This window comes from Simochromis diagramma, unplaced genomic scaffold, assembly GCF_900408965.1.
Source record: "Simochromis diagramma unplaced genomic scaffold, fSimDia1.1 OVJJ01000421.1, whole genome shotgun sequence".
Taxonomy (NCBI): domain Eukaryota; kingdom Metazoa; phylum Chordata; class Actinopteri; order Cichliformes; family Cichlidae; genus Simochromis; species Simochromis diagramma.
This window is the reverse complement of record NW_024387250.1, coordinates 4681439-4708040: the sequence shown is the minus strand read 5'-3', so window position 1 is coordinate 4708040 and position 26602 is coordinate 4681439. Positions and strand designations below refer to the sequence as shown.

The 26602-nt window shown below is 41.2% G+C and overlaps 1 protein-coding gene across 1 annotated transcript; it reads right to left on the bottom strand.

Moving 5' to 3' along the window:
• Positions 1–1018: 1018 nt before the first annotated feature.
• Positions 1019–26301, bottom strand: crtac1b (cartilage acidic protein 1b). The gene is made up of 15 exons (XM_040001634.1): positions 26134–26301; positions 23127–23317; positions 21595–21791; positions 21091–21227; positions 18764–18920; positions 16727–16861; positions 15912–16054; positions 12994–13130; positions 11500–11582; positions 11116–11216; positions 10855–11023; positions 9111–9256; positions 8844–8886; positions 8593–8736; positions 1019–8322 (listed from the first exon to the last, which is right to left on the bottom strand). Exons 2-15 carry the CDS (start codon positions 23309–23311, stop codon positions 8195–8197), a joined length of 1905 nt encoding a protein of 634 aa, XP_039857568.1. The 5' UTR covers positions 23312–23317; positions 26134–26301; the 3' UTR covers positions 1019–8194.
• Between the last annotated feature and the right edge of the window lie 301 nt (positions 26302–26602).

Here is a 26602-nt window from a genome sequence, read left to right as displayed (position 1 = left end):
ACCTACCTCAGTATTGTTGCCAACCAAGTCCGTCCCTGTATTACCAGAGAGTGTTACCAAATCTCAATCTGACCTTTGGGATGTGAGAAGCAACTGTGCGATGCTATCCTGACCAACATGTTAACAGAACCTTGTTGAATCTATGCCATGAACATAGAAGGCCCAGTGCAAGCAAGGTGTGCCTAATAAAGTGTCCAGTGAGTGTATATGTATATTGACTTTTTCTGTCTCCCATGCAGTGCAGAGTGGGCAGTGAACAGAAAGCTGTAGGCAGCATAAAGTTCAAAACCATGAAGGTTAATCTGACACTGAATATTCAGCTGGTAGGCTGTTTTGTTCACATACAACCCAAACCATAACCGAACCATTGTTTGCATAAAGTTGACAATTTCTATAAACATTAGTCTTTATTTAGCCAAAGAATTGTTTGATGGATGCGTGACTAATGCAAAATTGTCCGTAACTAATCGACCCTTCTTCATTACAACAGTTCAGTAACAGAACAATGAAACATTGAAACATCTGCAACCATCTAACAATGAAACATTAAAAGTTTGTTGCTTACCAAAAATGTCATGGTTTTCTTAAAATTGGTATTAATTTATGAAGAATTGTAACATCAGTTATCAACTAAACAGCTTGATTTCAAATTTTCTTCCTAACTCTCTCCCCTATAAAGACGGCATTTGACAACCTTCCCAGCACCATTAATCATGAGCTTTGACACCTCAGTATGTATCAATAAACATGTGGTTTGATGACCATTTAAATAGTTTTATGGGTTTTTCCAAGGGTAGCTGCACAGGCAGAGACCACTCTCACTAAGTTCAGATGCACACCCAGTCATTTTGTTCAGTAAGCACGCCTGAAATAAGACAGAAACCATCAAAGGGTTGTTCCTTGTAAGCTTTCAAAGTGCAAAGAATTACCCATTTATATTTTCAGGAAAATGTGCGGTGCTTCATCATAAATAAGTAAAATGATTCCTGTGCACATCCAGTTTTCAAAGTTTTCAACGATCTAATGAATATTTTTTTCTTTCATCTTTTTTTTTTTTTGGTGCGCACAGCTTTTTGTATTAGTGTCTATTTGTAAGCATGATTCTGTGTGTATGTGTGTGTGCGTGTGTATAAGAGGTGTACAGTAGATCCATCATAGCCTGCTCATAAGGCCATAAATGAGCGATAACATCCTGATTGACACTGAGGCTTAGTTAAAATCTCAGGAGTGTAGACAGAAGGAGGAGCGGCGAGAGTGGACTGATATTTTCTCAAAGACAGCAGAGGAGTGAAGAAACATCTCAACACCTGCGGGCAAAGGTCAGCCTCACACTACCGAAGCGCAAGCAACTCTTTCCTTCAGCACAGATCCCCCTTTTTCATCAAACTTTTGCTGGAAGGTTTTTAGCTAAGTTTCTTTTGTCTTTCCAAGTTTAAACATTTTTTATTCTTCGGCTGCACAACGCTGTCTTTCTGTTTTATTCCTTCTACCCCCCTCCTGCTCATTCCTTGTTCTCCTTTTTTTTAAAAGGGGGGGAGGGGGTCTGCTTAATCTTTTCCACTATTTCTTTTCTGTCTTAGTCACAGATGGGGAGAATGGAAAGTCGCTTTCCGGTATTGATTGGTTAAAATGTTTATTCCCGCAAATGACAGAAAATCTATATCCTGTGTTTCAGGCATATTTTGACTGGCACCGGTGCCTGGCAACGGAGTGCACCGGTTACAGTGAAGTTTACAATTGTGTGCTTGCATGTAATGCATGTAATGCGTTATATGTGGAACCCCTCGAGAGAGAGTCTTGGCCTCAGAGAAAAGTCCTGCCTGTAGTGACATTAAAGGATGTTCACGCCTATTTTCTGCTCTTGACATTGGTTTGGGACCGGATTACAAACAAATACACGTTCATTTCAGTTCAATCACAAAAACTGGCATAACAACAGGAACTCAGTTAGGTAAATTAACCCTGGCAGTCCATCCCAAACATCCAACTGTTGGCTGGCGCACTGGGGCCTTCCAAACATTTATCCGCATCTGTCCAAATTTCAGGATCACGGTGACTTGCTATTCTGAATGAAAACTCTGTGATGCAATGCACAGAAAGACCCAGTGCCCAGTCTTCCTTTCAAAACTCAGACATTTTGTACACAGAGTCCCACCCACGAGGACTCTCTCAGCTTATTGTTTGAACGCCGGATGTTGTAACTGATTTTTAACATTTGTTTTGAGATTCCGGTATGAAAACCGCAGCCCTTCAGGAGCTCTTTGAAGAGTGGAAAGAGGTAAAACACAGTGGAAATGGCAGGATTTGTCTCTGTGTGTTTGGCCACACTTGATTTGCTGTGTACTCTTTAAAGTCGATTTTTCTGTTTTTTTTCCTCACCATACTGCTGCCCCGCCTGTTGGCTTTGGCACCAATATCCGCTCGGTTTATTTAACCTCAGTGTGACTGACAGCTCTTGTGTTGTGTTTGCTGCTGGGCCTCCCCCAAGCACAGCCCAGAATGCTACATAAAAACACAATGTGAGAGTGGAAATGTGTGGTTCCAGTTAAAAATGTCACTTAGGATCACATTGTTTAATTGTGAGACAGCGCTTATTACGAGCACTCCTCCTTAGATCTACCGCTAAAGGAAAATAAATGTTCCCATGTCAGTCCCTGCCCTCCTAATAGCTTTTAAATGAGTCAGGGATGAGATCCCGCCGAGCGCAGAGTTGAAACACAGATAATCGCTGAAAGAAGGAGAGCTGTGAAACACTGCATCTGTTTTCAGCAAACTCAAGGCCAAAAGCAATGATGAGAAAATACACAGAGAAATCGCATGATCGGTGTTGTGAGTTCAAAGCCCTCCAGGGGTCATTTAGTAGACAAATGATTAGGCTAGGAGAAACAAACAGGTAAGTAAACGGTGCAATGCCTGAAGAAGTTTTGTTTCCTCACAGTACACCAGGACTGACCAATGTGCTCCATCTCTAGCCTGTGCTGACGATTATTTTTGTTAGTTTGGACCTTTGATGAGTACTAATTACTAAGAATTGCCATTTAACTGGAGAAACACTCTAATGTTCAGCAGTATGAGAAGTTTGAGGTAAAAAAAAAAAAAAAAACCCAATCACCTTATGCTACAGTCACACAGTGATTACAGAAAATGCAAGAACAAGAACAAAATTACTATGACCGTGTGAAAAAAAAACTTGCCTTCTTGTTACCTTTGAAATAGTTACTTCGAAGATGGGGACCAGTTGCTGTCCTCAAAGTGACTTTGGTGCATCAGGACAGCAGCACAGCCAGAGTCAGCTTGCTTAAATTACTTATGCTTTTACACGCAATTTGTAACAATACAGTGTTAACTGTGATATATCTGCAAATCTGTTGCTCTACATTGGAGTTGGACCACGTTTGTTTGGAGACAAGTTGCCTCCCAACAGATGACCTGAATGGTGGAGGGTGATGGACGCTCATTGATTGTTGCAACTACTTGCAAATGATCGCTGAAAGAGGGAAAAAATATTTTATTCCAGCCCCACTGAGATTATCACAATTTATCCAAAGAGAGGTTTTGCTTTGATCTAATGTTGCTATAGTGATGTGGCCCCAAGGTTTCAGCAGTAACTCCTGTGAGTGTATTATCATTAAAATGCAGAGACAAGATTAGAAAAACAGATTTTTAGCCATTACTTATGACTATTGTACTATGTAAGAAAACCTTTTCTAACCCTTTCTTTGCAAATTACCTATTTTGTTCACAAACGGGCTTTTATAATAACCTACAACCTCTTAACAGTCAGCTGCTGATGCCGTTCATGCTCAAGTGGTTGTTCGAGTGCCTTAATCTGTAATGTCACTGACTTATTTTAGTGTGCAGGCTTGGTTAAATTAGTCGGATAAGTTTAAATGAAATGACCTGAGATGTGCTCGGGCAATTACAAGCAGGGTTGATAAAGTTTTAATTTTGATCTCAGGCTGCAATGAACTGGAGTGCACCCTTAATGGAATGAAGCTTGTGCTGGCCTGAGGAGTTTGCACACAGCATTATTATACTCATGAAGCTCTGAGAAGGCCGGCCTGTTGTTTCCACTAGGGATACGAGAAAATAAGCATACATATTCTCTGGCTGCAGCTAAAAACAAATGACCGCTACAGTGAAAACATCCACATTTATGCAGCTTTTTCCATTTGCAACCTTCCGTTCTTTTTTTCTTTTTCTATTCATTTCGGTGCAGTACAAATGTTTTCTTAACATATCACTCCATATCTGATCTTCTGTCATTTTCTGGGAAAGCTTCCTAGTGTGTGAACATTGTGCATGTACTGTTTGCAGGGCGTTTCGGCATTGGCAAGACTGCGGCAAAATAAGGCATTTTGCAATATGTTTCCACGTGGACAAAATCCCTGCACACAAACCGACTGAGAACATGAACACACACACACTGGACTCCCCTGAAACACACATAAGCGAGCATTTTGTTCCCGGTTTTATTTTGCACAGGGACATCTCTACTCTCAAGTTCATTCCTGCAGAGAGAAAAACAGCTGGAGCCTCTGGGATGTAAATAACGCAATGGCACTGACCATGCCAGATACCACACACACACACACACAATCACACACAGCTTCCTCCCTCAGGTTCTTGGATGTTATTCACAGACAATCTTTAGACACATTTTGCAATTTTAAGACTCACAAAGTGATTTTTTTTCTAATTACATAGTTTCCCACTAAACACTATGCTCTAAGTGTATCTGATGATATCACGTGTGCATTTTCATCCACTCTATCTAAAAAATGTTTTTGCTTCCAGGTACATTTGCAGTGGTTGAGCAACTAATTCATCACAGTGAATAGTGTGCTTTTATTTATTTCCAGTCCTTCCATACATAGAATAAGCTGTGAATGCAAAGACACCCTGCATGTTAGAGTAGATCACTCTAACTCTAACAGAGTAGAGTAGACACAGTAAATACGGCACACAGCATATTTTAACATGTACATGTCAACGGCAGTTGCCATTTCTATTTACCAGAATCCTAACTTTTCTCTACAAACTTTCCAATCAGCTGAAAGTTTGCAACCAACTTCAACACAGCTATAGGAAAATATATATACTAGATGTCTTTGACAGTAGATTGTTTTGAGCACTGTGTACTTTAAATATGATAAACAGGGTTTAAAAAAAAACCAAAAATATATTTGCACACTGTCCTTTGAAAGTGTGCAAATATAATGAACACTTTCAGATCCAATTATTTATGCAAACTGTGAGCTTACACAAGTCCTTGTTCTGTTCAAGTCAGACCCAGCAGCGTGCAAGAAAGTAGAAAAAGTTTTGCGTTCTCTCCTTACAGTCCAATAACAGCTCAAGAGGAACTTCAGTTGAACCTCTGACATAATTTTTGAGAAAACATAAAAATGTTTAAGTGGACTTTGTCTCACTGAGCACTCAATATCAAGGTTCTTTGGCTTTCATGGAGGGTGTCACGACAATGTCAGCATAGATCCAACAGGGATCTGTGGTGATTCATTTTAATTGCTTTAACACATCCATCATCATTTGCTTATTAGTTTTTCATGCTCCGATGCCTCCTTATTTTCATTAAAAAAGAGAGAACTGAGTTCAGCTCCCAAAACCTCTGAAATGTGTGATATTCACAGGTGGCATCTGGAGTTTGGGTCCAGCCCATTAAGAGGCTCAAGGACAGATGTCACGGGGCAGAGAGTAGCGCTGGAGCTTCAGTGGAATGTGTGAGGTTTGTGGTTAAGAATTTCCAAAATATATATAACACTTGCCTCAGCAAGCGAGTAGGGATGAATCCATGACTCATACAAAGACATTCGCTTCTCTGGAGAATTGCACTGGCCAACATTTAATAAGGAACATTATCCCCTGCTGTGACACTGATTGTGGTCGAACACTGGATAAGTTGAGGGTTGTGTTGCAACAAGTGATGTGCCCCTGCAGAATTATATGGAAGCAAAAACCTGTCAGTCAACGCGCTGTCATCGTGGAGTGGAGGAAAACGCTTTCACTTTTTGGTCGTCTTTTTTGTTTTTGGCCAAAGTATTTATTCGTTTCCCAAACGCTTCAAGAAACATGGCAATAAGGCAAAAAGATCTGTAGCTTTTAATAAAAATGAAGAGCTCCATATGTTTTATGTATTTTAGTCCGCTGTAGCGAAGGTTTCACGCGGGGCTATGTGAAACCTCACTGTGTGCAAATCACGACTCATCAAATAGCCACTTTCTTCCTTTTTTCCATATATTTGTTTTTAATGTCATTGTCAACAAATCCTTTAAAAACACCAAAATAAAGAATTCGATCGTATGCCTTTGTAACTGAGCTACACATTTACCAATGTGCCTTCATTTTATGTACACGGGAACTTTTTTTTAAACAAGTCAATGCCTCTTCCCACTGCAAACCAAATCTGCATTGTACAGTCAGTATAAATGCCAGCATACCACCGTTTTAGGAAATGATATATTAAGAAATTCATTTTTAAAGCTAAACTGTATATTTGAGCTTGAGCCACAATGTCACAGATAGGGTAGGGGACTTGGAACGTAATAAGAGACATTGGGGATTTTGGTCTTGCAAGAGCAACAAAACTACTGAATGCCACTGCAACTTGTCAAGCTTTATATTATGTGGAAAACTATTAGGAATGCTTTAGTGCACTTAAAACTTAAAGCGGCAGTCTCAAAGATTATTATTATTACCAACTAGGTGCCTGTGGCATCATTAGCGGTGAAAAAAAGCTACCTTTAAAGCAAACTGAGAATTTTCTGCTGCCACATCAAAGGTAGAAGGTTTGCTTTAATGCTTTCTGTCACAAAGCCTCTGCAGGGTACGGTTCTTGTTTTTGACAGGGTGTAATTTAACCCAAACTAGGATTTTATCTACCACTAAAACCAATGTAAAAGGAATAAAAATATTCAGTGACTGAATATTTTTGCTCTTAAAATGCATTCGAAGGTGGTTGCTACGAAAAATACTCGGCAGTTGTTTGGATTAATCATCTATCTACTGTCAGAACTAAAACACGCAAAGCTTGTCTCAGTAGTTTCTCAATACCAACTGCTCCAAACTGACTGTGGCTGTGAGCACTGGCATGATGGATTCCTTGTGGCGGTGATGTCGTACAAATATCCGGTTGCAAAAGAAGACCTGTAGGAGTCCCCAAATCAGTCAGGACTGAAATCTTGAAGACTGCTGCTTTATTTTGAACACTTTAAAATGTAAGAACAGCAGCTTTTACTGCATGTTGAGTTCATGTTTGTAATCACAGTGTAACAGAAGGAGAAACACCAACATAAATTAAGTGCACTGTTCAGTTCAGTTTTAGGTGTTTTCCTTTTGTCATCATGTTCTTTGCACATGCCTACGGTGATATGTTTTAGTACACTTTCCAAAAAATTTAAAATCTGCCTCATCCTGTGCTCACACGCACGCACACAAACACACACACACACACACACACACACATGTGTTTGCCTTCTTCTCTGTGCTGTTGTATAATTCATGTGTAACAAAATGTAACCAACCATCGGAGACAGATGGTCTGGCATATGTTCCCCAACGCGACTGCCTCTTTGGACCCAGTACACTGAGGCTCACACAGCCACGCAAACACATTAATACACACTCAAAACATACAGTTTGGAGACCTGGTGTTCCTCGGCATCCCAGTAGGCGCATAATAAGAATGAGAGTGACATTGTAAGGATTACCATAGTGGCATTTTGGATATACAGATGGGGCTCAGCGTGTCTCTAATGAATGTGGTCTGTGGAGCCAGTAGATCTGTTTGCTGTATGTGCAGCGGTTTCTATGCCGAAGCTCCTCTTATTGACTTGGCCTTGTTTCAGGTCCCACTAAGATAAGTGCCAGGTGATGACGTGAGGACTCTGCGGGTGTGGCACAGTTAGTTCTGAACCCTGTAGCTCCCAGCGAGCATGCTCCCTGTATGTTTCTTTATAGTCCAGAGGGGGCCGGGAGCCAAGAGGTGACACAAAGCAGCGGATGACCAGGAGGACTGTAAATAGCTGATGGGTAAAGATAGCATAGATCCATAGAGGAGAAGGTGAAGAGGAATTTCTCTTTTTTTGTTAAAAGTTTGCTCTAAGAGTTTCTGTACACCCACTTTTAGTAGTGGAAAGAGTTAAGTGGAAAGAGTGGAAAGGGGAGAAAACAGTCACAGCTACAGCAGTCCAGAATAGAGATGGGTAGAGATGAGTGGTAGCAGAGAGACGGGGAGCAGCCGGAAAGTAAGGCCCGAGCACTTGCGCTCCCCAGAAGACCGCGTTCCCCCAAAGTAAGCCACCTGGGCTGCCGAGAAGAGAGAGAAACAAAGGGCAGGGAAATGTTAGCCGACATGTGTGTCTTTGTAGTTGGAAGACAGCTCATTCACATGAGGGTCAGTCATGCAAGACAGTGGGGTGCAGAGAGAGGACACGGTTGGAGGAATGTAAGCACCTCTAAGCCTTTTATTCAAAACCACTGTAATTAAGACTTAATGCATCTCGTTCTCTGGTAGTGCTTCTTTTGTTCTAACGATCTTGGTAATCCGGATACCCTGACTCTGCCAGGACCACTCACCCACACAGGCTGACCCATCGTCGTTGGGCTCAAAGCCCTGGTTGCATCTTCTCTTGGCGCGGCACTTATAACTACCATAGGTATTGGTGCAGACAGGGCGGTCAGAGGGACACACAGAGGGGAACTGGGTACACTCATCTTGATCTGAGGGCAGGGAGAGGTGAGGAAGGCAAAGACACTTGACGTGTGTGAGGATTTTTAAACAAGGAGACAAGCACAGAGTTTGAAGGTGATAAAGTGCCTCAGCTTACCCGTGCAGCGGCCATTCTCATTCAAAGCAAACCCGTGACCACACTGTAAGAGACAATTAGTAAGAAATATTATTTTTAATGAACTCTCCTGTGAAAGATCCTTAAAACTGTTGCACTATGCCAACAATTTACAATAAACAACTTGATGTCGATTGTTTCTTGAAGTTGGTGTTGTGTTTGTAGCAGCTTTGTTATTCGGACAAAATGAGTATTTAATTTATTGAGAATAAAAAACATGCTGAAACCCACTATGAAGCACTTGTGTACCTCTATTTCCACAGTAGGAGTAACTTCCTCCTCATCTCTTGGATAGTGGATCTCCTGCACTGAGTTGATCTCTGACGGCTCGAGGGCCCGGGCTACTGAACGACCATCTGGCCAGAACACCTCCACACTGGTGGCCACATCCTTGCCTATTCAGGGAAGTAGAATCTGAGGTAGTTACAGTACATACAGAAATATATGACCACTGATCACTGAACCTTACAGTGTTGAGGTTTGTCAGACACATGACTAACCACATGGCGGTAACTTGTCTGTCATTTTAGATGGATAACAATCTTGGTGACAATGTATGGTCAAGACATCAGTCCACAAAGGAAACATTTGTATTCTCCAACCAGTTGGCAGGTGGTTGCCTAAGGTTGTTGCTAAAGCCCCAGTCACACAAGCCTAGAGACTGCTCCCTTAGCAGCCTGTCTTAGTCGGCCATAGTCTGTATGGGAGATGCAAACTTGTCTGCAAACACTGTCCAGTAAGGTGTAGTAAATCTGTGCAAACTGTGACACAAACCAGAAACTGAGACTTTTCACCTTCAAAGTAAAAGCTGCACATTTTGACTGGTCAGGTGAGGCACTTTTACTTAGGAGGAGAACGTTCTCCATTTTCCAGTCTGCATTGCACTTTTCCAAGTTTCACTACAGCACAGCTAGTAGTTAGCGAATGTCTGCAAACAAATCCCCATCTTTCATGCAAATTATGGGCACCTGCAGCAACCAGGTAACAACCACAGCAGTTTACAATCACACGGTTTTCCCTCCCAACCACTGGTTGTATCACATTCAATACAAGATACAATTCTTGAGCAATGTACACATGATGAAACGTGAGAAACCTCTATATATTGGAGGTTATCTCTTTCCTTTCTTTTTTATTGGCTCACGTTGTACAAGCACTCTCCCCTCTTCGCTCTATTAACTGTTTTCATCGGCCATAGAGAAAGCCCCTCTCCAGAGGCCCTCTGTAGCCCTTAATTAAAGTGGCATTTCTTATGTAAACAGATCTGGAGTTACCTTGCCAGACAGACAGTCCACTCAGCAGGTGTGCTGCCTGAGAGCCAAAGAATATTTCACCTGTTCTACACCCACGTGACACCGTCTCATTTTGTTGTGGGGAACAGATCTCACATGTCTAAGAGTACTGACACTTTTCAACCTGGAGAATGGAGGTCTCTACTAAAGCCACAATTGTCTGGATAGTTTGCTGCTGGAGTGTATTATGAGGGCCACCAAAGGTGATGCGAGCTTGGACAATCCTGATATTGAACAGGCTCAGTGAGGAGAGCCAGGGAGGAGTAGTGGGTGGGTGGGCTAGCAGGCCTGTATGGTAACCAGCTGACTGTCCTAGGGAAGGACAGTCAGAAAGAGACATAGAGCTAGTTCCTCACAACCATGGCTGGCTTCCATCTGCAGCACCTGTCCTCCTCCGCTCTTCATGTTTTGCCCAATCAGCTCCCTCCCACAGAGAACTTTTGTTCCCGTGGGTGCCTAATCAGGCTGAAGGTATTAAGACAATGCTTTCCACATGCTTTTGTTTTCTTCCTTGCTGCTACTCTCTGCAATGTTTATCTGTCTTACCGCCCATTCAAACCTCAGAAACCAATTTGAGAACAAGAGAAGCAAGCTATGAAGAAATGCTTTTATTAATTTATATCAGAGTGAATTAACATTAGATGTTGCATCTGCGGATCAGATAAAACAAGTTAAGCGTGTATTTTCTGATATTTCCTTACCGAGGCCAAAGTGGGCAACAGGCTCCATCTCACAGAGGTACCCTGAGCCGCCATCAATTATTCTTGTGTGTGGGCCACTCTTTTTTGTATATACAACCACTTTAGCTCCCCTGGCAAAAGCGCCAAATTTTGTCCGGGGAATCACTCGCAGCCATGAGTTTGCATTGCCCTAAGAAAAAGGCAGAAAAAGGGGAAAAAAAGAGGGAGTAAGGCTTAATGTCACACTACCTATCGAGTATCACATGTCTCACAATCACTCACCTGGTTGACTTTGTAGACAGAGAGAGGCTGTGCTGCACTTTCACCGTGAGACACCAGCAGTTCCAGGCGCCCATCCCCATCAAAGTCTGTGGCTACCGCTCCTGGAGATTCATCACAGTAATGATGCGGCTAAACACTCGAGGATACATTCCTCATAACATTTATTATCCTCATGCAGGGACATAATCCAACAGTCATTGAACTAATAATGTGGAACCAATTCTATTTTTTCCTATAATAAAGTGCATGAGGAAACTCAGATTCTAAGTGGAGCTCTAATGCCATCTAGAGGTTTGATGTTGTAATAGCAGAGGAGATATGGTGTAGTGCTGCTTATCATTTTTAATAGAGCTGTATGACAGCTATCTTTTCTGCCATGCTCACCGGTTCCTCGTCCTTCAGGCTCTGCTGCTTCCCCGATATTCAGCTCTTCTATCTGGGGGTCTCCATGTTCTCTCCTGCTCACCCTATCGAAGTAGCACCACAAACATTACCCTGAAATCACTGCAAAAATTCTGAGCTGCTATAAATGTGGTTGCAGTATAGGAAAGATCCAAATAACACAACTTATCACTATGCTACAATTCACTGTTTTGTTTTGTTGTTTTTAAACTGGAAACTCTTTAATGTATAAATTACACAATTAGATTAAAATATGATAAGTTTATACTTGATTTAATAAAAAAGACAATGAATTGTTCCAATTGCTGATATGCGTAGTGATAATGTCAATAAATTAGTACATAGTACATATAATAGGCACCACTCAGACTACTGACAATATTCTATTATGAGTAGATTTTGAATAGACAATTACTGTAGTGGAAAACTTTACAGTGACCTGCAGTCTCCTAATCAGAAGATATAGTGCATAATACTACACATAACACAGGAAACTAACATAAATAATGCACATAAATCTCAGCAAACACAAATACAACAACCAGAAGACAAGAAGAAAATTAGATATTTCCAAACTTACATAATTACTGATTTGTATGAATTAATTATTGACAGATCAATTCGTAATTTGTCATATCTCTGTTAAGCACATTGGTAAAAATGTATTCCAGTTTACAAACCTGTATCCTTTGTTAAACATATGCACATTATCACCCACCATGAACCTGCTTTCCTTAAAATAATTAGCTATCTTGGTACACTAATCTGCTGATCCTGACTATTAAACACTTCAGCTAAGCTAAATATTGATTCGTTGTGTTGAATTAATTAGTTTGGGCTTGTTTTTATTTCAGTGCCAGAGAATATAGTTTGAAAAAAGCTGATTCATCTTCGGAGCAGACAATGGCAGAGCCACAGGCCATGGAGCTGTGACCCCTGTCAGACCATGCCCAGAAAGACAAATTTTCCTTCGATGACCTGGTGTGCAGGAATATTCAGCTCCAGGAAATCTGTGGAGCTTAAACTGATTATTGATATTCAGAATAAATTAACCCAACAGCTCCTGGCAACGTTCATCATGAGTTCTGCATCCTGTTCAGATAAATATGCCAGATCAGATTTTTATTCAGGAAGATGGGTTCATTCTACTATTAAGTCCTAACAATTGATATGTATCATATATTACATTTTAAGAGCTGAGTTCATTAATATTATCAAGAGAGGAAGCCAAACCACGAGCCAAAAAGAGACCTAAAACTGTCTTAATGAAAGATTCATTCATGTGTGGAGGAGGAGGCGGGATGCCAGACTAGATAAGTATCCTTGGCTGGGAATTTTAAATTCTTCTCAGCTTCCATGCTCGGCTTTAGAATATTAAATCAAGACACAAGAGTATTCGATTAAGCTTCTCATCAAAGTGATGTTAAAAACTTACTGTCATACTTGAACAAAATCTGACAGTGTTGGTGCGAGTACCTAAAGAGTCTGTTGGCGGAGGGGCCTCTGTAAGCGATGTTATTGAAGAACACCTCCAACTCGTTGTCATTGTCAAAATCTGCAGCGACAACAGTTCGAACCGGGGAGGGCATGGAAAACTTCTGGGATGCTATGTCCTGGGGAAAAAGGTAACATCACTGAAACACATGCATGCATTTACAGAAGCACAATGCATGCATAAGTTGAATGCCTTTCAATTATTTGGATGAAACTGGATGCTGGATACTGCATTTTAACTATTTGGATGAATCTGGATGAAACTTACTAGATAAACTTCCTAGGGTACCAGAATTATCAGGATTTATATAGCTTTTTCCGTATTTATAGTTATAACATTCTAATTTTTACAAATAATATATTATATAGCCTGTAGCAGCTGATCTCAGTTCTGTTCTCAAAATTCTGGTATTCAGACGTAATGTACTTGAGTTGGACCAATTTTATTAATTAATAATAAATCAACTTATTTACTGCAGTTGAGTCCAACCCATGCAAGAGTGTTGAGGCAAAGTACACCCTGGTGGACAGGTCGCCAGTCAACCACAGGGCTAGCACAGAGAGAGAGACAACCATTTGCACTTACATTTACATATTTATGGGTAATTTAGAATCACCAGTTAACCTAACCCCACTAACTGCATTTCTTTTGACTTTGGAAGGAAGCCAGGGTACATGCAAACTCCACAAAGACAGGCCCTGGCCTAGTAGTGGATTCAAACTCAAGACCTTCTTGCTGTGAGGCAACATGGCTAATCAGCAAGCTGTCACACCATACTTAAAAAAAGTAGGAAAGCTATGATTACAAGGTTTGATGCTGAATTTTTGTTATATTCTTGTCCTTGACAAGATAAACTACAATAAATAGCAATAGCATACACGTGGTGCGTGTGTATGCTTTTCTGCCTCTTATAACCACAGTGATTTTCCTGTACTTTTTTTAATCTTGTTTAAAAAGTTGCTCAATTCCACTGACTAATCAGGGTAAAGGGTTTTCCTTTCCTTCAACTGTCTAGATATGAGAACACCAGAGTAACTTTGTATAAGCAGAAGAGGTTTTTGAGGTAAAAACATTGGAAGGAACTTGTTTTTACATGAACCTGCTGTGATTACATCTCGTGGTTCCTTAGTCCATTTTGTTCAATGTTATGTGACCTGATGCACTCGCTCGAAAGACCGTTTCATAACCTCAAGGTTCAACCTCCTTCAAAATAAAAACATGTCAATCAGCGTCCAGTGCTTGTGTCCGGGCTCTTTTTACATCCTCTGGCATGGGGCAAGTCGACAGCAGCCCTCGTGCCCCACCTCCGAAAAAAGTCTGCAGCAGAAGAGTTTTTGCATGAGAAAGTAACAGATATCTCCCCGCTTCAGTGACACAGTGATAAGTCGGGAAAGAGTTATAGAGCAGCCCTTCACTCCCCCCAGTATTTACTCCCTGTTTTAATTATAAGGCTCATAAAGCTGCAGGGGTGGGGGCCGCCCACAGTGACCTTCTGCTTCTCAGGTGAAGGAGAGGGGATGGCCAGCTGAGGCCAAGAGTGAGGAAAGCAGGGACAGCTCGGTAATAAGTGCCGAAGACAGTAGGCGCATGAGTAAAAGTGCCTTCAGGAACAAAAAGGGCTCTCCCCAGAACTAATACAGGGCTTCTAAAGATATAATCTGCATGGAGTTAATTAGAAATAAATAGTAAAATGACTAAATTTCCTTACACTGACCAATTTTTATTTCAGATTACTGAATGCAAAAGAACTCCAAGAGAACTTCTACTAAAAACTTTCTTCTTTTTAAATATATATTCATTATGTGTATGTGTGAGCACAAGTGTATGTTAAACCTATTCCAAGGAAACCCTCTGCAATAGATTTTAATTAAAGCACAAACGGGCCTAATCGGCACTTTCCACTGCCCAGGCAAGCTGCTGGTTCAGCCCAATTTAATTGGTGGTTTACTGAAGTGATACAACAGCTTCATTATGCATGCCAAAGGTCAACATGGCTAGTAGGAGTGTCAGCTTGTGTGGGCGAAGGGCGTCTTAAATATGTTTTGGGGTTGTGATTTAACAATCTTGGTTCAAAAAAAAAAAACATTGTCAGGCTAATTCAATTTGTCTTTTGTGTTTTTGCACGTATAGGCGTAACAGGGTTTGAGTGTCTCAGTGTGTGTGTGTGTGTGTGTGTCATGCTGATGGAACTATCTCTGGGCAAAGCATCACACATTAACCCCTTACTCGACCCCTATAAAGATGTCTTGGGTGACATTTATCTCCTAGGTAAAAGATGCGAGTGCAGGTGGTGGCAGATAGATCACCGAGCCCGAATCCTCTACAGATTTATGCAGCAGGGCCTGTCTCTGACTTCGCCACTCTAAAACTTAGTACCCAAACAGATGCGTGCTGCTGGCTGCCTTGCGCACGCTGTCTGTAGAGTCATTGATTGAGTAAATCACTAACCTTGCGTCTTTAAATACCACTCAAACGCAAAGTGGGCAGCCACTGAGTAGTGTTAATTCACTCGCCAACCATTTGGATTGATAGTACTTTGATTCACAGTGATAACAGGTCTGATTTGTTTTATTTGTGCTCCTTGTTCATTAGACAGAAGAACAACAACCTCTCTCTGAAACTCTCTACAGTTGACAGTGACAATCTGAATGGGCTTTTTGGGTCCTTCACTAAGTAAAATCATATTATTCAATCGGTTATTGCAGTGAAATCACAAGCACTGCAACTTTTGAGCACACTTTCCTCAGCAGATCACATGTGGAGTGGAATGTGTGGAAATGTGAGAATGCCCATGCTTCCATTTATCATATGTGATCATCTGAAGTAGGTCTTTATAAGGTATCTGGCAGTTGTGTCGGTTTGATGCTAACTGAGCTGATAGCATCAAATTCGGGCCCACCTTAAACTTTTGCTTGCGGTTACTGAGCTGCATGTACAACCGATGAGGTCCGTTCCAGTTCCCGTAGACGATGTCCGTCTTACCGTCACGGTTGAAGTCTGCAAGAGCCACCCCTCTGCCGTGCTGCATGGGGTCTTCTACACCTAAAAAGATTCGAGATGTTCCCAATCTGTTTCCATCATCTGCCATCAATATTTTCAAAACCAGGTAACCCTGACCAGTGCTGCTGCTGGAACTGTGTCATTGGGTACAATACAGCACTTCAGTGTCTGATTTATTAAACAACAAACTGGTGACATAAAAACGATGAAGTGCTACATTTCTAATGTTTAAAATCAATCACTGAATTCATGGCAATCACTTTCTTGTCATCATGAGATGACGGTAAAAAAAACAGCTTCTCTGATAAGCCGATGGCTTTGCGCTTCACCTGCAGCGATCAAACACATACTTTATCACAATGAGTCATTACAGAAAAGGAGGCCTCACCAGTTATTATTACTATAGTGCATTTAAATCATCTTGATTTATTTATTTTTTTAATAAACTTAATTTATTGCTTTCTCATTCTGTGAGGTTTCATTGCAGTTGACAGCTAATTAATCGTTAAAAGCCACAATATTAAAATATATGGTTTAACAAACTTAGATTTTTATATTAATTAGGTTGAAATATTTTAGGAATCATGCACGACTGATATTTATTCTACACAATAACGCCTCTCGCGTTTATTGTTTTTCACAGGATGATTCATGTGTGAAGAAATAACTGATCTCCCAGGCTATGATCTGGTAAACTGCACGTGATCATCTCACCAGCCTGCTGTGCCACATCCGTGAAAGTTCCATCGCCATTGTTCCTGAACAAGAAGTTTGGACCGTACTCATTGTCGCAAAACACATCAGACAGAGTCTGACTGACAATGGGCCCCACCACGACACCTCTTCCTCCTGCACAGAGAAAGACAAGGGAACAAGACACACAGCGGTGGGAGAATTAGGCAGCTCAGAAGAGGGCTAGCACAACATTTGGGAGGAAAAAAATGAAGCAGGATATGAGGAACAACAGAGAGAGCAGAGGGAGAGAGATCACCGCCTAAACAAAAGTGAAAGGGAAGAGATTATTACTGTCTTTCCAGGTCATTTCCTCTGAGTAGGGCAGCTCTTTCTGCTGACACAGACACTGACTCTGATGGGTTACATACACACAAACACAGGTAAACACACCTAAGCACAATAAGAAACACAAAAACACAAAGAATCTTTTGCATTAACCAAAAGCAAACAGTAATTTTCTCCTTATGTAGTGATTTTTGTAACTGTTACACTTGAAGGTACACTTTTAGCATCACCCCAGGGTTCTCCAGTGACATTCTGTAAAATGTAGTGCTTCATCTCAGACCAGCAGAGTTTAATTATGGAGTTGAAAGGGCTTTGATTGTCCTTCCAGTATGCAAAGTCACTGCTGCAAGTCATGACTCGCTGCTGATTTACTGGCCCGCTCCATCAACCCAGACAAATACCACTCAACCCCTACGGCCATAAACCACTAATGTCTCTCTGGAGATATGTAACCATTAGATATACAACTTCACCGACTGTCCCTCTCCTCTGATTAACGGCAGTTTGATGACAAAGCCATCTATCGTACATCGTTCACAGCAAATGTGAGCCAGCTCATCTTCCCCCCTGGTGGATCAGATGATATCCTGCACGTGAAAAAAAAATCCATAGATGATGAAGATTCATGCCGGGGCGCTCACATACAAAGTCACCTCGTATTTCCAAAACTCACCAGAACAAGGACTTTTCAGTGATTATAATAAATTATCACAGGGGCAGCATTTTTTTTTTCATCATGACAGTCTCTTTTATGAAGAAATTAATCATGGTAACATTTTTGCATTTACTGTTCTGTTCTTCTATATATCACAGACCTAAATTGATCCACGTGATGACGCGGGCTGCAGTGACACATTTCAACATCATTTCAGTGAAATATTCATTTTGTTTCCAAAAACAGTTCTAAGCAACATTTTTAATGAAAACAGGGGGTTGATTTGCAAATCAGTTACACCCTTAACTGAAAAAGGACCAAAAAAGAAGAAACACTCGAACACGTGATTTTTTTAAGCCAGCGTCACCTTTAAAAAGAAATAAAAAAAAAAAACATTAAAGCTGGATTTTGGATTTTATACATTGTACAACTTTTTTTCTTGAATGAAATGTTTTTGGGCTTATTTCAAATTTATTAGACCACCATCTAAGGTGGTGGTAAGGTTTACGCCACAACTGTCTTAAATTAATAGTGCTGCTAGTTACCAAATACAATGTTTTATGTTCCTGTAATGATTATTCTGCCAGTATGTGAAAACCCTTTAATCCAAATAATTAACGCTAAAATCTAATTAATGCCATCCATGAATTTTCTCAATTACTGTCTTACTAAAACGGAAACTATTTAATTTGATTTAGATGCCAAGATTAACAGCTGAATTTCATGGTTAGAATAGGTTTGATATATGTGTTTGCCGCCCTTTGCCTTTGATTCCCTGTGACTTTGGCTGGAGTAAATAGCTGACAGCGCCAAAAGAGCCTTTACATCCTCTTTCTTCTTCTTTCTCTCAAGCCCTTTTTCTCCTTCTCGCCTGGCACTTCTCTAACCCCCTCTGACTCGCCCCTCGTCTGCTTCCCTGTGTGTCGCGAAGTCCTATATTTCAACCTCTGTGAGTACAACAAGCACATGCCCCTTCTGCAAATGTCTGTATAAATCAAACTGAAGGTCCAGTAGTGCTGGGTGATCTTAAAGCAATCGTCTATATCAAATACCCCCAGTCAGTGCTTCATACCCACCAATGAATTTGTTGACTCCAGCCCGCTCTGCCACATTGGAGAGGGCAACGACGCCCTGCGAAAGGTCACTCGCTGCCTCATCCATTTCTATGAGCGCATGAGGGCCCACGTTGCCACTGGCGTAGTTTGCTATGTAGATAGCATAACGACCTGTACCCTGTGCAGAAAAATAAAGATTTACGTGTATTCATATTTTCATTAATATAAATCAAGAATATTTCTCTTATTTCATTAGTTCTTCAATTGCATCATCAACACAATTTTCTTTTACTCTTTTGAGCGGGAGTGGAGGCTCTAAGCTCAATATATAAATCTATGTTCTACCTCTAGACTGCAGGACAGGACAGAAAAATTGTAGTCAGCTTAAAAATGTCTGAAATACTATAAAGTTCCTTAAAGCCAACTGAAAAAGCAAATGTTTTGAAATATGCGACCTCTTTCAGACCCTCACGTTGGAGTATTCATCAAACAAAAATAGGATTAAACAGGTTATTTGTGACACTGTCTAGATCATCTTTTTTTATTATTAATATTCTGGAGTTACTATGCTTATTAATATTGTTTACTTTCCCAGTCAAACCTCTCGTCATCTTCAGCTCCACCTACCCCCATTTCTTACCCCGTACCCCTTATTCTTAGCCCTTTCTCCCTACTCCTTGCTCTGCCTCCCTTTGGAGATTAATTTCACACTCCATTATCAGTCAGAGTCCCTGCAGACACAAAATCACAGACGGAACCACACTAATAGACTACACACTCGATTCCAATGAGCTTTCCCACCAGGCCTAACATATTTCAATCAACAGAAACACATGCACATATGCAAACAAATGCACACACGCAATTTCACTATTTCTGTTACACCATACTGTATCTTTACAATGCAAGGAAGGTAAATGAGTCTGGTTGATATAAATGTCATTTAGTGTCACATGCTGTGGGAGCAGTGCGTCGCGCACACACCGCATGCCGGACACGCAAGCACGCTCCGAAGCTGCCAAACATGAAAATGAATTACAATGAAAGAGCTAAAGGCAACTGGAAGTTACTTAACCAACTTAAAAGTCAACGGTTTTTCAATAAGTCTTCACCCAAGGCTAATTTCTGTCACTGGGATTGGCATTGTGAATAGCGCGCTATACATGCCTGCAGTGCATGTTGGTCCAAGGACTGCACACCCTTTACATCAATCAAGAAGTGTGAATAAGCTAACTTGCCGCTACTGCAGCATTTTTATTCTTTTATTGTCAAGAACTGCATCTTGTACTTTTTCACTGAGCTTCATTTGAACAATTTTTTAATTATTCTGGCTTTTAAAAGTCGTTTATTTTTTCATGCCTGCCAGTTTAAAGTTTTAGTGAACCAATCTATCAGTTCAATGTGAGGCCCTTCAATATGTCACCTTCATCAGTTTGTGTTAGAATGATGATGGGATGTCACTTTCAAGGAGACCGGGTAGGGACGAAACGGTCGGGTGGTAAATCGATCTTTTTCTCTTAAAGATAACACTTTATTTATGAGTAAACAACACCGAAAGCATTAGCTACCCAGCTGACTATAAAGCATGCTTTGCTTTTGGCCTGTGCAACGTTCTGCAGCTGTTTCTTTTAATATGTTCTAATAAAACCTGTTCAGCAACAGGAAAACATGTTCTCTCTCTGCTGGTCAGCTGGAACTGACATGGAAAAGCACACATTGGGGTTTTGGCTCCTTCCAAAAGAATCGTGCCATTTAAAAGCAGATATCTTTCCAATCGGTTTGGCAGCAGCACAACTTATCAGTGCTCAGTGTGATGGGACAGTGGTTAAAAAAATCTATTGTAGTCTTTACTTTCCTCTTCCCGCTATTACCTTCTTTAGCCCGTCCCTGATTGGAAGTGAGAATTGCATGCGTGGGTGTGAGATAAGAGACAAAGAAAGAGGGTGAGCGTGTCAGTCAGTGAGAGAAAAGGGACTAAAAAATAAAAGTGGAAACAATGGAGAAGGGACTGAGTGAAAGAGGGGGAAAAAATGCTACGGGCAGAAAGCAGTAGTGTGCAGTCATCACTCCTCCCCTCGTACGATGTTCTATAAAACAAACGAGCCCTGGCTTCTGTAATTACACTGGTGCGATGGACAGAAGAGAGAAAATGGCACACCATTCCCCCCAAATGAACTGTCATAGCACATGCTGAGAAGGGCGGCGTAGGCAGGGCATGAGTTATCACTGGTAAACAAATAGAAGCACCCGTGCATGTACGGAGAAGACACTCTAGGGAGTGTGCGTACGGTGCAGATCTGCATATAGTGCACTTGATGTGTGTGTGTGTGTGTTTGTATGAGAAGTACCTTTCTGTCCACACAGGCCACTGAGCGCCCAGCCATAGGGTTGGCTACGTCTCTGTGTTCGTTAATATCATCGCTCAGCAGATCTTCAAAGCGCCCATTACGGAACTTAAACAGCTTGTCAGAGTATGTTGCCCGACCTTGATGCAGAGAGAGAAAAGGTTCAGGAAAGACAAAGACTGCGTGGAGAAAAGAGGCATTATGTAATGCAAAAACTGTGGGTGAGTGAAAACAGGCTCCTGTGGCTGGAAGTGAGCAAAGTGATAAAGGAGTTTAAGAAAAATGACAGACGTGAGGTGTTGCAGTTTTGGCAGTCTGATCTCTGGGTTTCTCACAGATTAATAGCGGCGCAAAGCTTATCTGTTATCTGCTGAAGACTCAGCTGAGATAAGCTTAATATCTGCATACCGATTCTCCTTCTTTGTCTCTGTGTAAAAGGAAAAAAAAGAAAGAAAGCCCTGTGTGTGCCTTTGTAGTTTTCCAAAAGTGTATCAGCTCGCACTGTACCAGAGAAGGCGTTATTGGTGTTGAGGACATAAATCTCTTCCCGTCCATCCCCATCGATGTCACAAGCTGTCACTCCGATGGCGTTGCCTTGACGGTCTCTCAGGGCATAGAACGGGGAGCTACGGTTGTCAACAGCGATGTTGACAAGCCTTTTCCTCTGTTTGTCGTACTTTAGCACCAGGTTCGGGCCGTTGTAGCTGTCACGGGCAAAAATAGCACGCTGTTATAATGCACATGACTGACAGTATGACATTCTTGTTTTACAGTTTATGAGCTTTAGCAAGTGCTGGCTGAACATGCTGAAAGCAACATTTGCTTGTTGGTTTAGTTTGAAGTTTAACTTTATAAAGACTTTGATGACAGCTGGACTCCTGCATCTCTCTTCTATTCTGTAGTTGCAGATTTGATCAGAGAGATTGATTGGCAAGCAAAATTTTTAGATTCACATTTTATTTATTTATTTTTACTTATAACAAATCATTTTGACCTTAATGTCTATTTTTTGCCTCTTAAAAATATCTGTTACATGCAAACCAATTCTGTTTATTGCGTAATAAGGTCACTCATGTATTTTCATAATTTGGATTTTATGGCATGTAAGTCCAGGATGAGTCAGTCATGTAATCCTTAGTTTACCGGACACAGAAGCCCTTTAGGTTTATATTATGGAGACGTTTCACTGAGATCTTATGCTTGTCACATTGGAGCTCATGAATTTTGTTTACCCATAAGCCTCAGGTGCCATTGCAGTGGGGAGCAAATCAGTGAGAGGTGTAAAACAGAACAATGGATAATTTTGATTGCACGCTGTTGTCATTTTTTTACAACAGTGTAATCTCTACTCATGGTTTTGATTTAGAATCCAAGCCTCTGATGTTTTTTATGCCAGTTTGCAAGAAATGTTGTAAACTTACTCCTGACAGTGCATTTTGCTAACATCCAGTTTGAAATCAAAATCTAAATTTGCCTAAATACTTAAAAAATATAGTCTAAAATGTTTGGATATACACTACAAAAGCTTTCTTGGTTGTCACCAAAGTATATCAGAGAAGGTCGGCACTGTCAGTGTAATGTATATAAAAGTAATTCATCTGAAGATTCTTTTAATTGTAAATTAAATTACATCCTCTATGAGGTTTTGGGATGAGCTCCCGTCCAGGATACCTGCTGAATAGGATGTTTTACCTAAATTACATCTATTAAGCAGGGTCATTTTTGGTTCATCTATTTCCTGTTAAGCACTGGGAAATGTATTCATGCTCAGTCATTGCTGGATTGAGGCAGTCTTGTAAAGCTGTTCCCATCACTGGCACTCTTTTCGATCATATCCATTTTTCATCAGGTGAGTGAGCCCCAGGGTGGCCTTAGCATCTCTTATCTTTTAGCTTTTTTTGCCTTTGTCTTTAACCTTTATCTTTAGGAAGTTGTGTTTTTATTTAAGCTTAAGAGTTAGACTAGTGGGAGGGAAACTTAAGGGATTTAGGGGGTTTTCATGGTGATGGTAAGTCCAGCTTTCTCTGCACGCTCCTCACCCAGCTACAAATATCTCCAGGTCTCCATCCCCGTCCACATCAGTGACAGCCACGCCATAGTTGAGCTGGGTGGGGTTGTTGTCGTAGTCTGGAGGAAGGACGGTCTTGGTTATAGCTGAGAACACGGGCTCTGACCTCTGAGCCACCGAGAGGGCGGGCAGGAACAAAACCAGCCACAACAACATCCTTACCTGAAGGGCGAAACACACTATTTGCAACATGACTCGACCGTTTTTGTTTCAAAGAATTCAAGTGCTGAATAACGCCAACAGACGTTGTACAGACATATACACAGTCTGAACAGCAAAATTACCATTCATCCAATCCACAACGCTATTCACCTGAACTACTGCACACGTGACCTGCTAGTTGATGTGTAATGAGAATCCCATAAAAAATATGAGTCATTCATCTGCAACTGCAACACATCCCCCCACTTTTTTTTTGCTAGTTCTCCAAATCCATCATAAGGCAAACATTGCTGGCAAAGCTTCCTGCTATACTCAGACATAAAGATGAGGATATACCACTGCAATCAGCGGCATTCTGCAGGGTTAGATCTGAACAACCCATCACATGCAGACAGGCTGAGGAATTACAAGACAGAAAATCCATACATGGAGCGAGGGCATTAGCCAGAGGCCAAGTGAGTATGGAGGAAACCAATACGACCTGTTATAACAGACCTGAGGTGTTGCTTCCTTAGAGACAAGGACCAACACTAAAATGGAAAAGATTTTTTTTCTGTTTGGATAAAAGGACACAGTGATGTATTATTGTCCTTTAAGTGGTAAGCAGATAAAAGGTGAACATTGATCCAATTCGAGTTGTGAATTGCAGGCAGGTAAAGGTGAGGTGGAGTTTCTGACGCTCAGGCTGAAAAGAAGCAAAGAGGAATTGGCAAAGAGAAGGGTCACCTTCTTAACGCTGAAATAAGAAGCTCATCAGCAACAGCCCTGCAAAACATCACACACACACAGACACACACGTGCACACACACAGTGGCATTCTAAAGGCTGACAACTTGATTTTCTCTGCCTGTGGATTTATGAACATGTCCTCCGTCATTCCATCTGTAATGCCGCTGAGACGCTCCCATCTATACTGCTGCAGATTCTCCCTTTCTGCTGAGTGTCCAGGTGATGTATGGCTCTTTAACATCTCCCTCAACAATTCAATTTAAGATAAAACCACAGTGCTTCTTGAGTAATACTCTCAAAAGCACAAAAAGCAGGAGAGGAAGCACCTCTGCTGACACCTGCAGAAATATGGCCGGGGCCAACGCTAACTCCCTGGGCAGGCAGCGCAGCGATAACGCCGGCAGAAGAGCCGGTAGTAATGTAGACTGTGCCTGTTAGCAAGAAGGGTTAATTAACAACACTGGAAGCTCAAGATGAGGCAGTTTCTCCCCATTAGAGCAGGATGTGATGACAAATGAGCTGGCCAGTTCCACACTAGAGAAAGGGACTTTACAGACTTGCTAATAAAGTCCATATTAGATAGGGGGAGTGGGCTATAAATTAAAAAGAAAAGGAAACGGAAACGTGGAAAGTCAAAAAACAAAGTGTTATGGAACAGCACACAGTCTCTTTAGATCTTTTTAAATGAACTGCAAATCAGCCAATTAGAGGACAAGATAACAACGTGTAAATGATGCAGCTTCTACTAGAAAGGTGGACAGGTTAACTTTAATAGCCATGCATACAAGGTTATATTCATATTTCAGTTGAACACCAGCCTGAAAAAGACAAAGGGGAAAAAAAACTTTGGTATCCCTTATAAGTCACCCACACAAAGTAATAGCGACATGAAAGAGGATTGGTGATAGGACAGATGAGTGCATGAAATCACTGGAGACTTTTCAGTTTGATAAAATCATGAGGTACTATATTATCCAGCCAAGGACATGAAGTCTCTTCGCCACAGATTCACTGCAGTAAGAACCAAGACATCCTTCTTCAGCTGTCAAGCAAAGTTGGACTTTTCTGCAAGCACATATCCACAAACCATTTTTGCCCTCATCTGGGTTCGATGATATAACATCTGCCGAGGTCACCGCCCAAACAAGGGAACATCAAGCAAAGTAATCTCCTGTAAACCATTCAAAGACAATGAAACGGCCCAGGAAACGAATAGTCGTTTCGGAGCAGAGAAATGCTTTCGATGTGGTTATTTATGTTGGCATTAAGAGGTCATTACCACAGCGTGCAACATCAGCATGTGCTTTCTGAAGAATTCGTGCTCAGCTCTGATCCTGATAACACTGCGACAAAGAGCCAGCAACATCTTCACTTTCAAACACACTTTTGCAGAAGCTCTTTTCTGTGAAGGACACCCTCACTGCAGAACACACACACACACACACACACACACACACACACACACACATGCACACACAAAGCACTCTACCAGTCACAGTGAATTACACTTCAATCAACACCTGACATTAATGACAAGCTCTTGTTCGTCTATCATTTACCACTTAATATAAGGCAACAATAAATCCGGCAAGGATTATTGTTCATTTATTGTTCATTTGACTCACAAAACACATCATATGAGTAGTTTAAACCACCACATATTCATTTAAACAACGTTTAGTAGTTTTTATTGGTTTTTGTTCTATCTATCTATCTATCTATCTATCAAATAAAAATACTTCTTTTAAAAATGAGAAAAGTTAAAAAATAAGCGCACTCCACCTCGGTAATGATAAGTCCATTTACAAAACAAACCTGCTGTCATTTAACTACCTGCACATCGGCGTTTTTAAAACTATGAGCATCATTTAATCCGTGACAGCTACTGTAACCAAAGGGGATGACCGTTTAACAGCATTACTGATAACAAGCGTCTCTGTCTGGGTTGAGGTTTTGCTCTGAAAGTTACGTTCAAATCGTCAACTTTCTTTCGCGTCTTTGCGCAGCAGATCCCAGCTGAGCGCCACAACGATCCTGAACCCAGCGGAAGACGGCAGCTTCAGCAGCGGGCAGACTCAGGTACTCACAGATGCAGAGACGCTCGGGAAACTCCGACAAAATCCTCCAGCGAACTGACACCAGGGACGGTGAGAGAGAGCGAAAGAGAGAGAGAGCTAAACAGCCTTTATCTCAAGGGTTTTTCCCCACTTATTCCCTTTACACAACTTCCAAAAGATTTGCTTTATGAAATCGCTTGTACGAGATTTGAGCCAATCTCCGCGCAGCTTGTTGAATATCTAAAATGACAACCAATAGGGAAGCTGGGTAACGGCGGGTGGGCGTGTCGGCAGGTGTTTATTATAATCTGGCAGTGGGGCGCAGCTGGGATGAGGATGCGGAGCTTACTCGGTTCAGTTGGGATGCTGTGACTTCTGTCCCATCCACGTGTGATTATAGATGAAAGTTATTAGATATTTTTGGATGTCAGCCACCATTTTTTTCCTGTTTTTTTTTTTTTTTTTTACACGCAGGTAGACTGATTTGAATGAGCCATTT

Excerpts from the sequence above, each read along its gene's own strand:
- crtac1b (XM_040001634.1), bottom strand. The coding sequence starts at position 23,311 with ATGTTGTTGTGGCTGGTTTTGTTCCTGCCCGCCCTCTCGGTGGCTCAG. Across the intron at positions 13,131-15,911 it reads ACCGCAAGCAAAAGTTTAAG|GACATAGCATCCCAGAAGTT; the intron begins GTGGGCCCGAAT and ends CTTTTTCCCCAG. Across the intron at positions 11,583-12,993 it reads TCCGCCAACAGACTCTTTAG|GGTGAGCAGGAGAGAACATG; the intron begins GTACTCGCACCA and ends CTACTTCGATAG.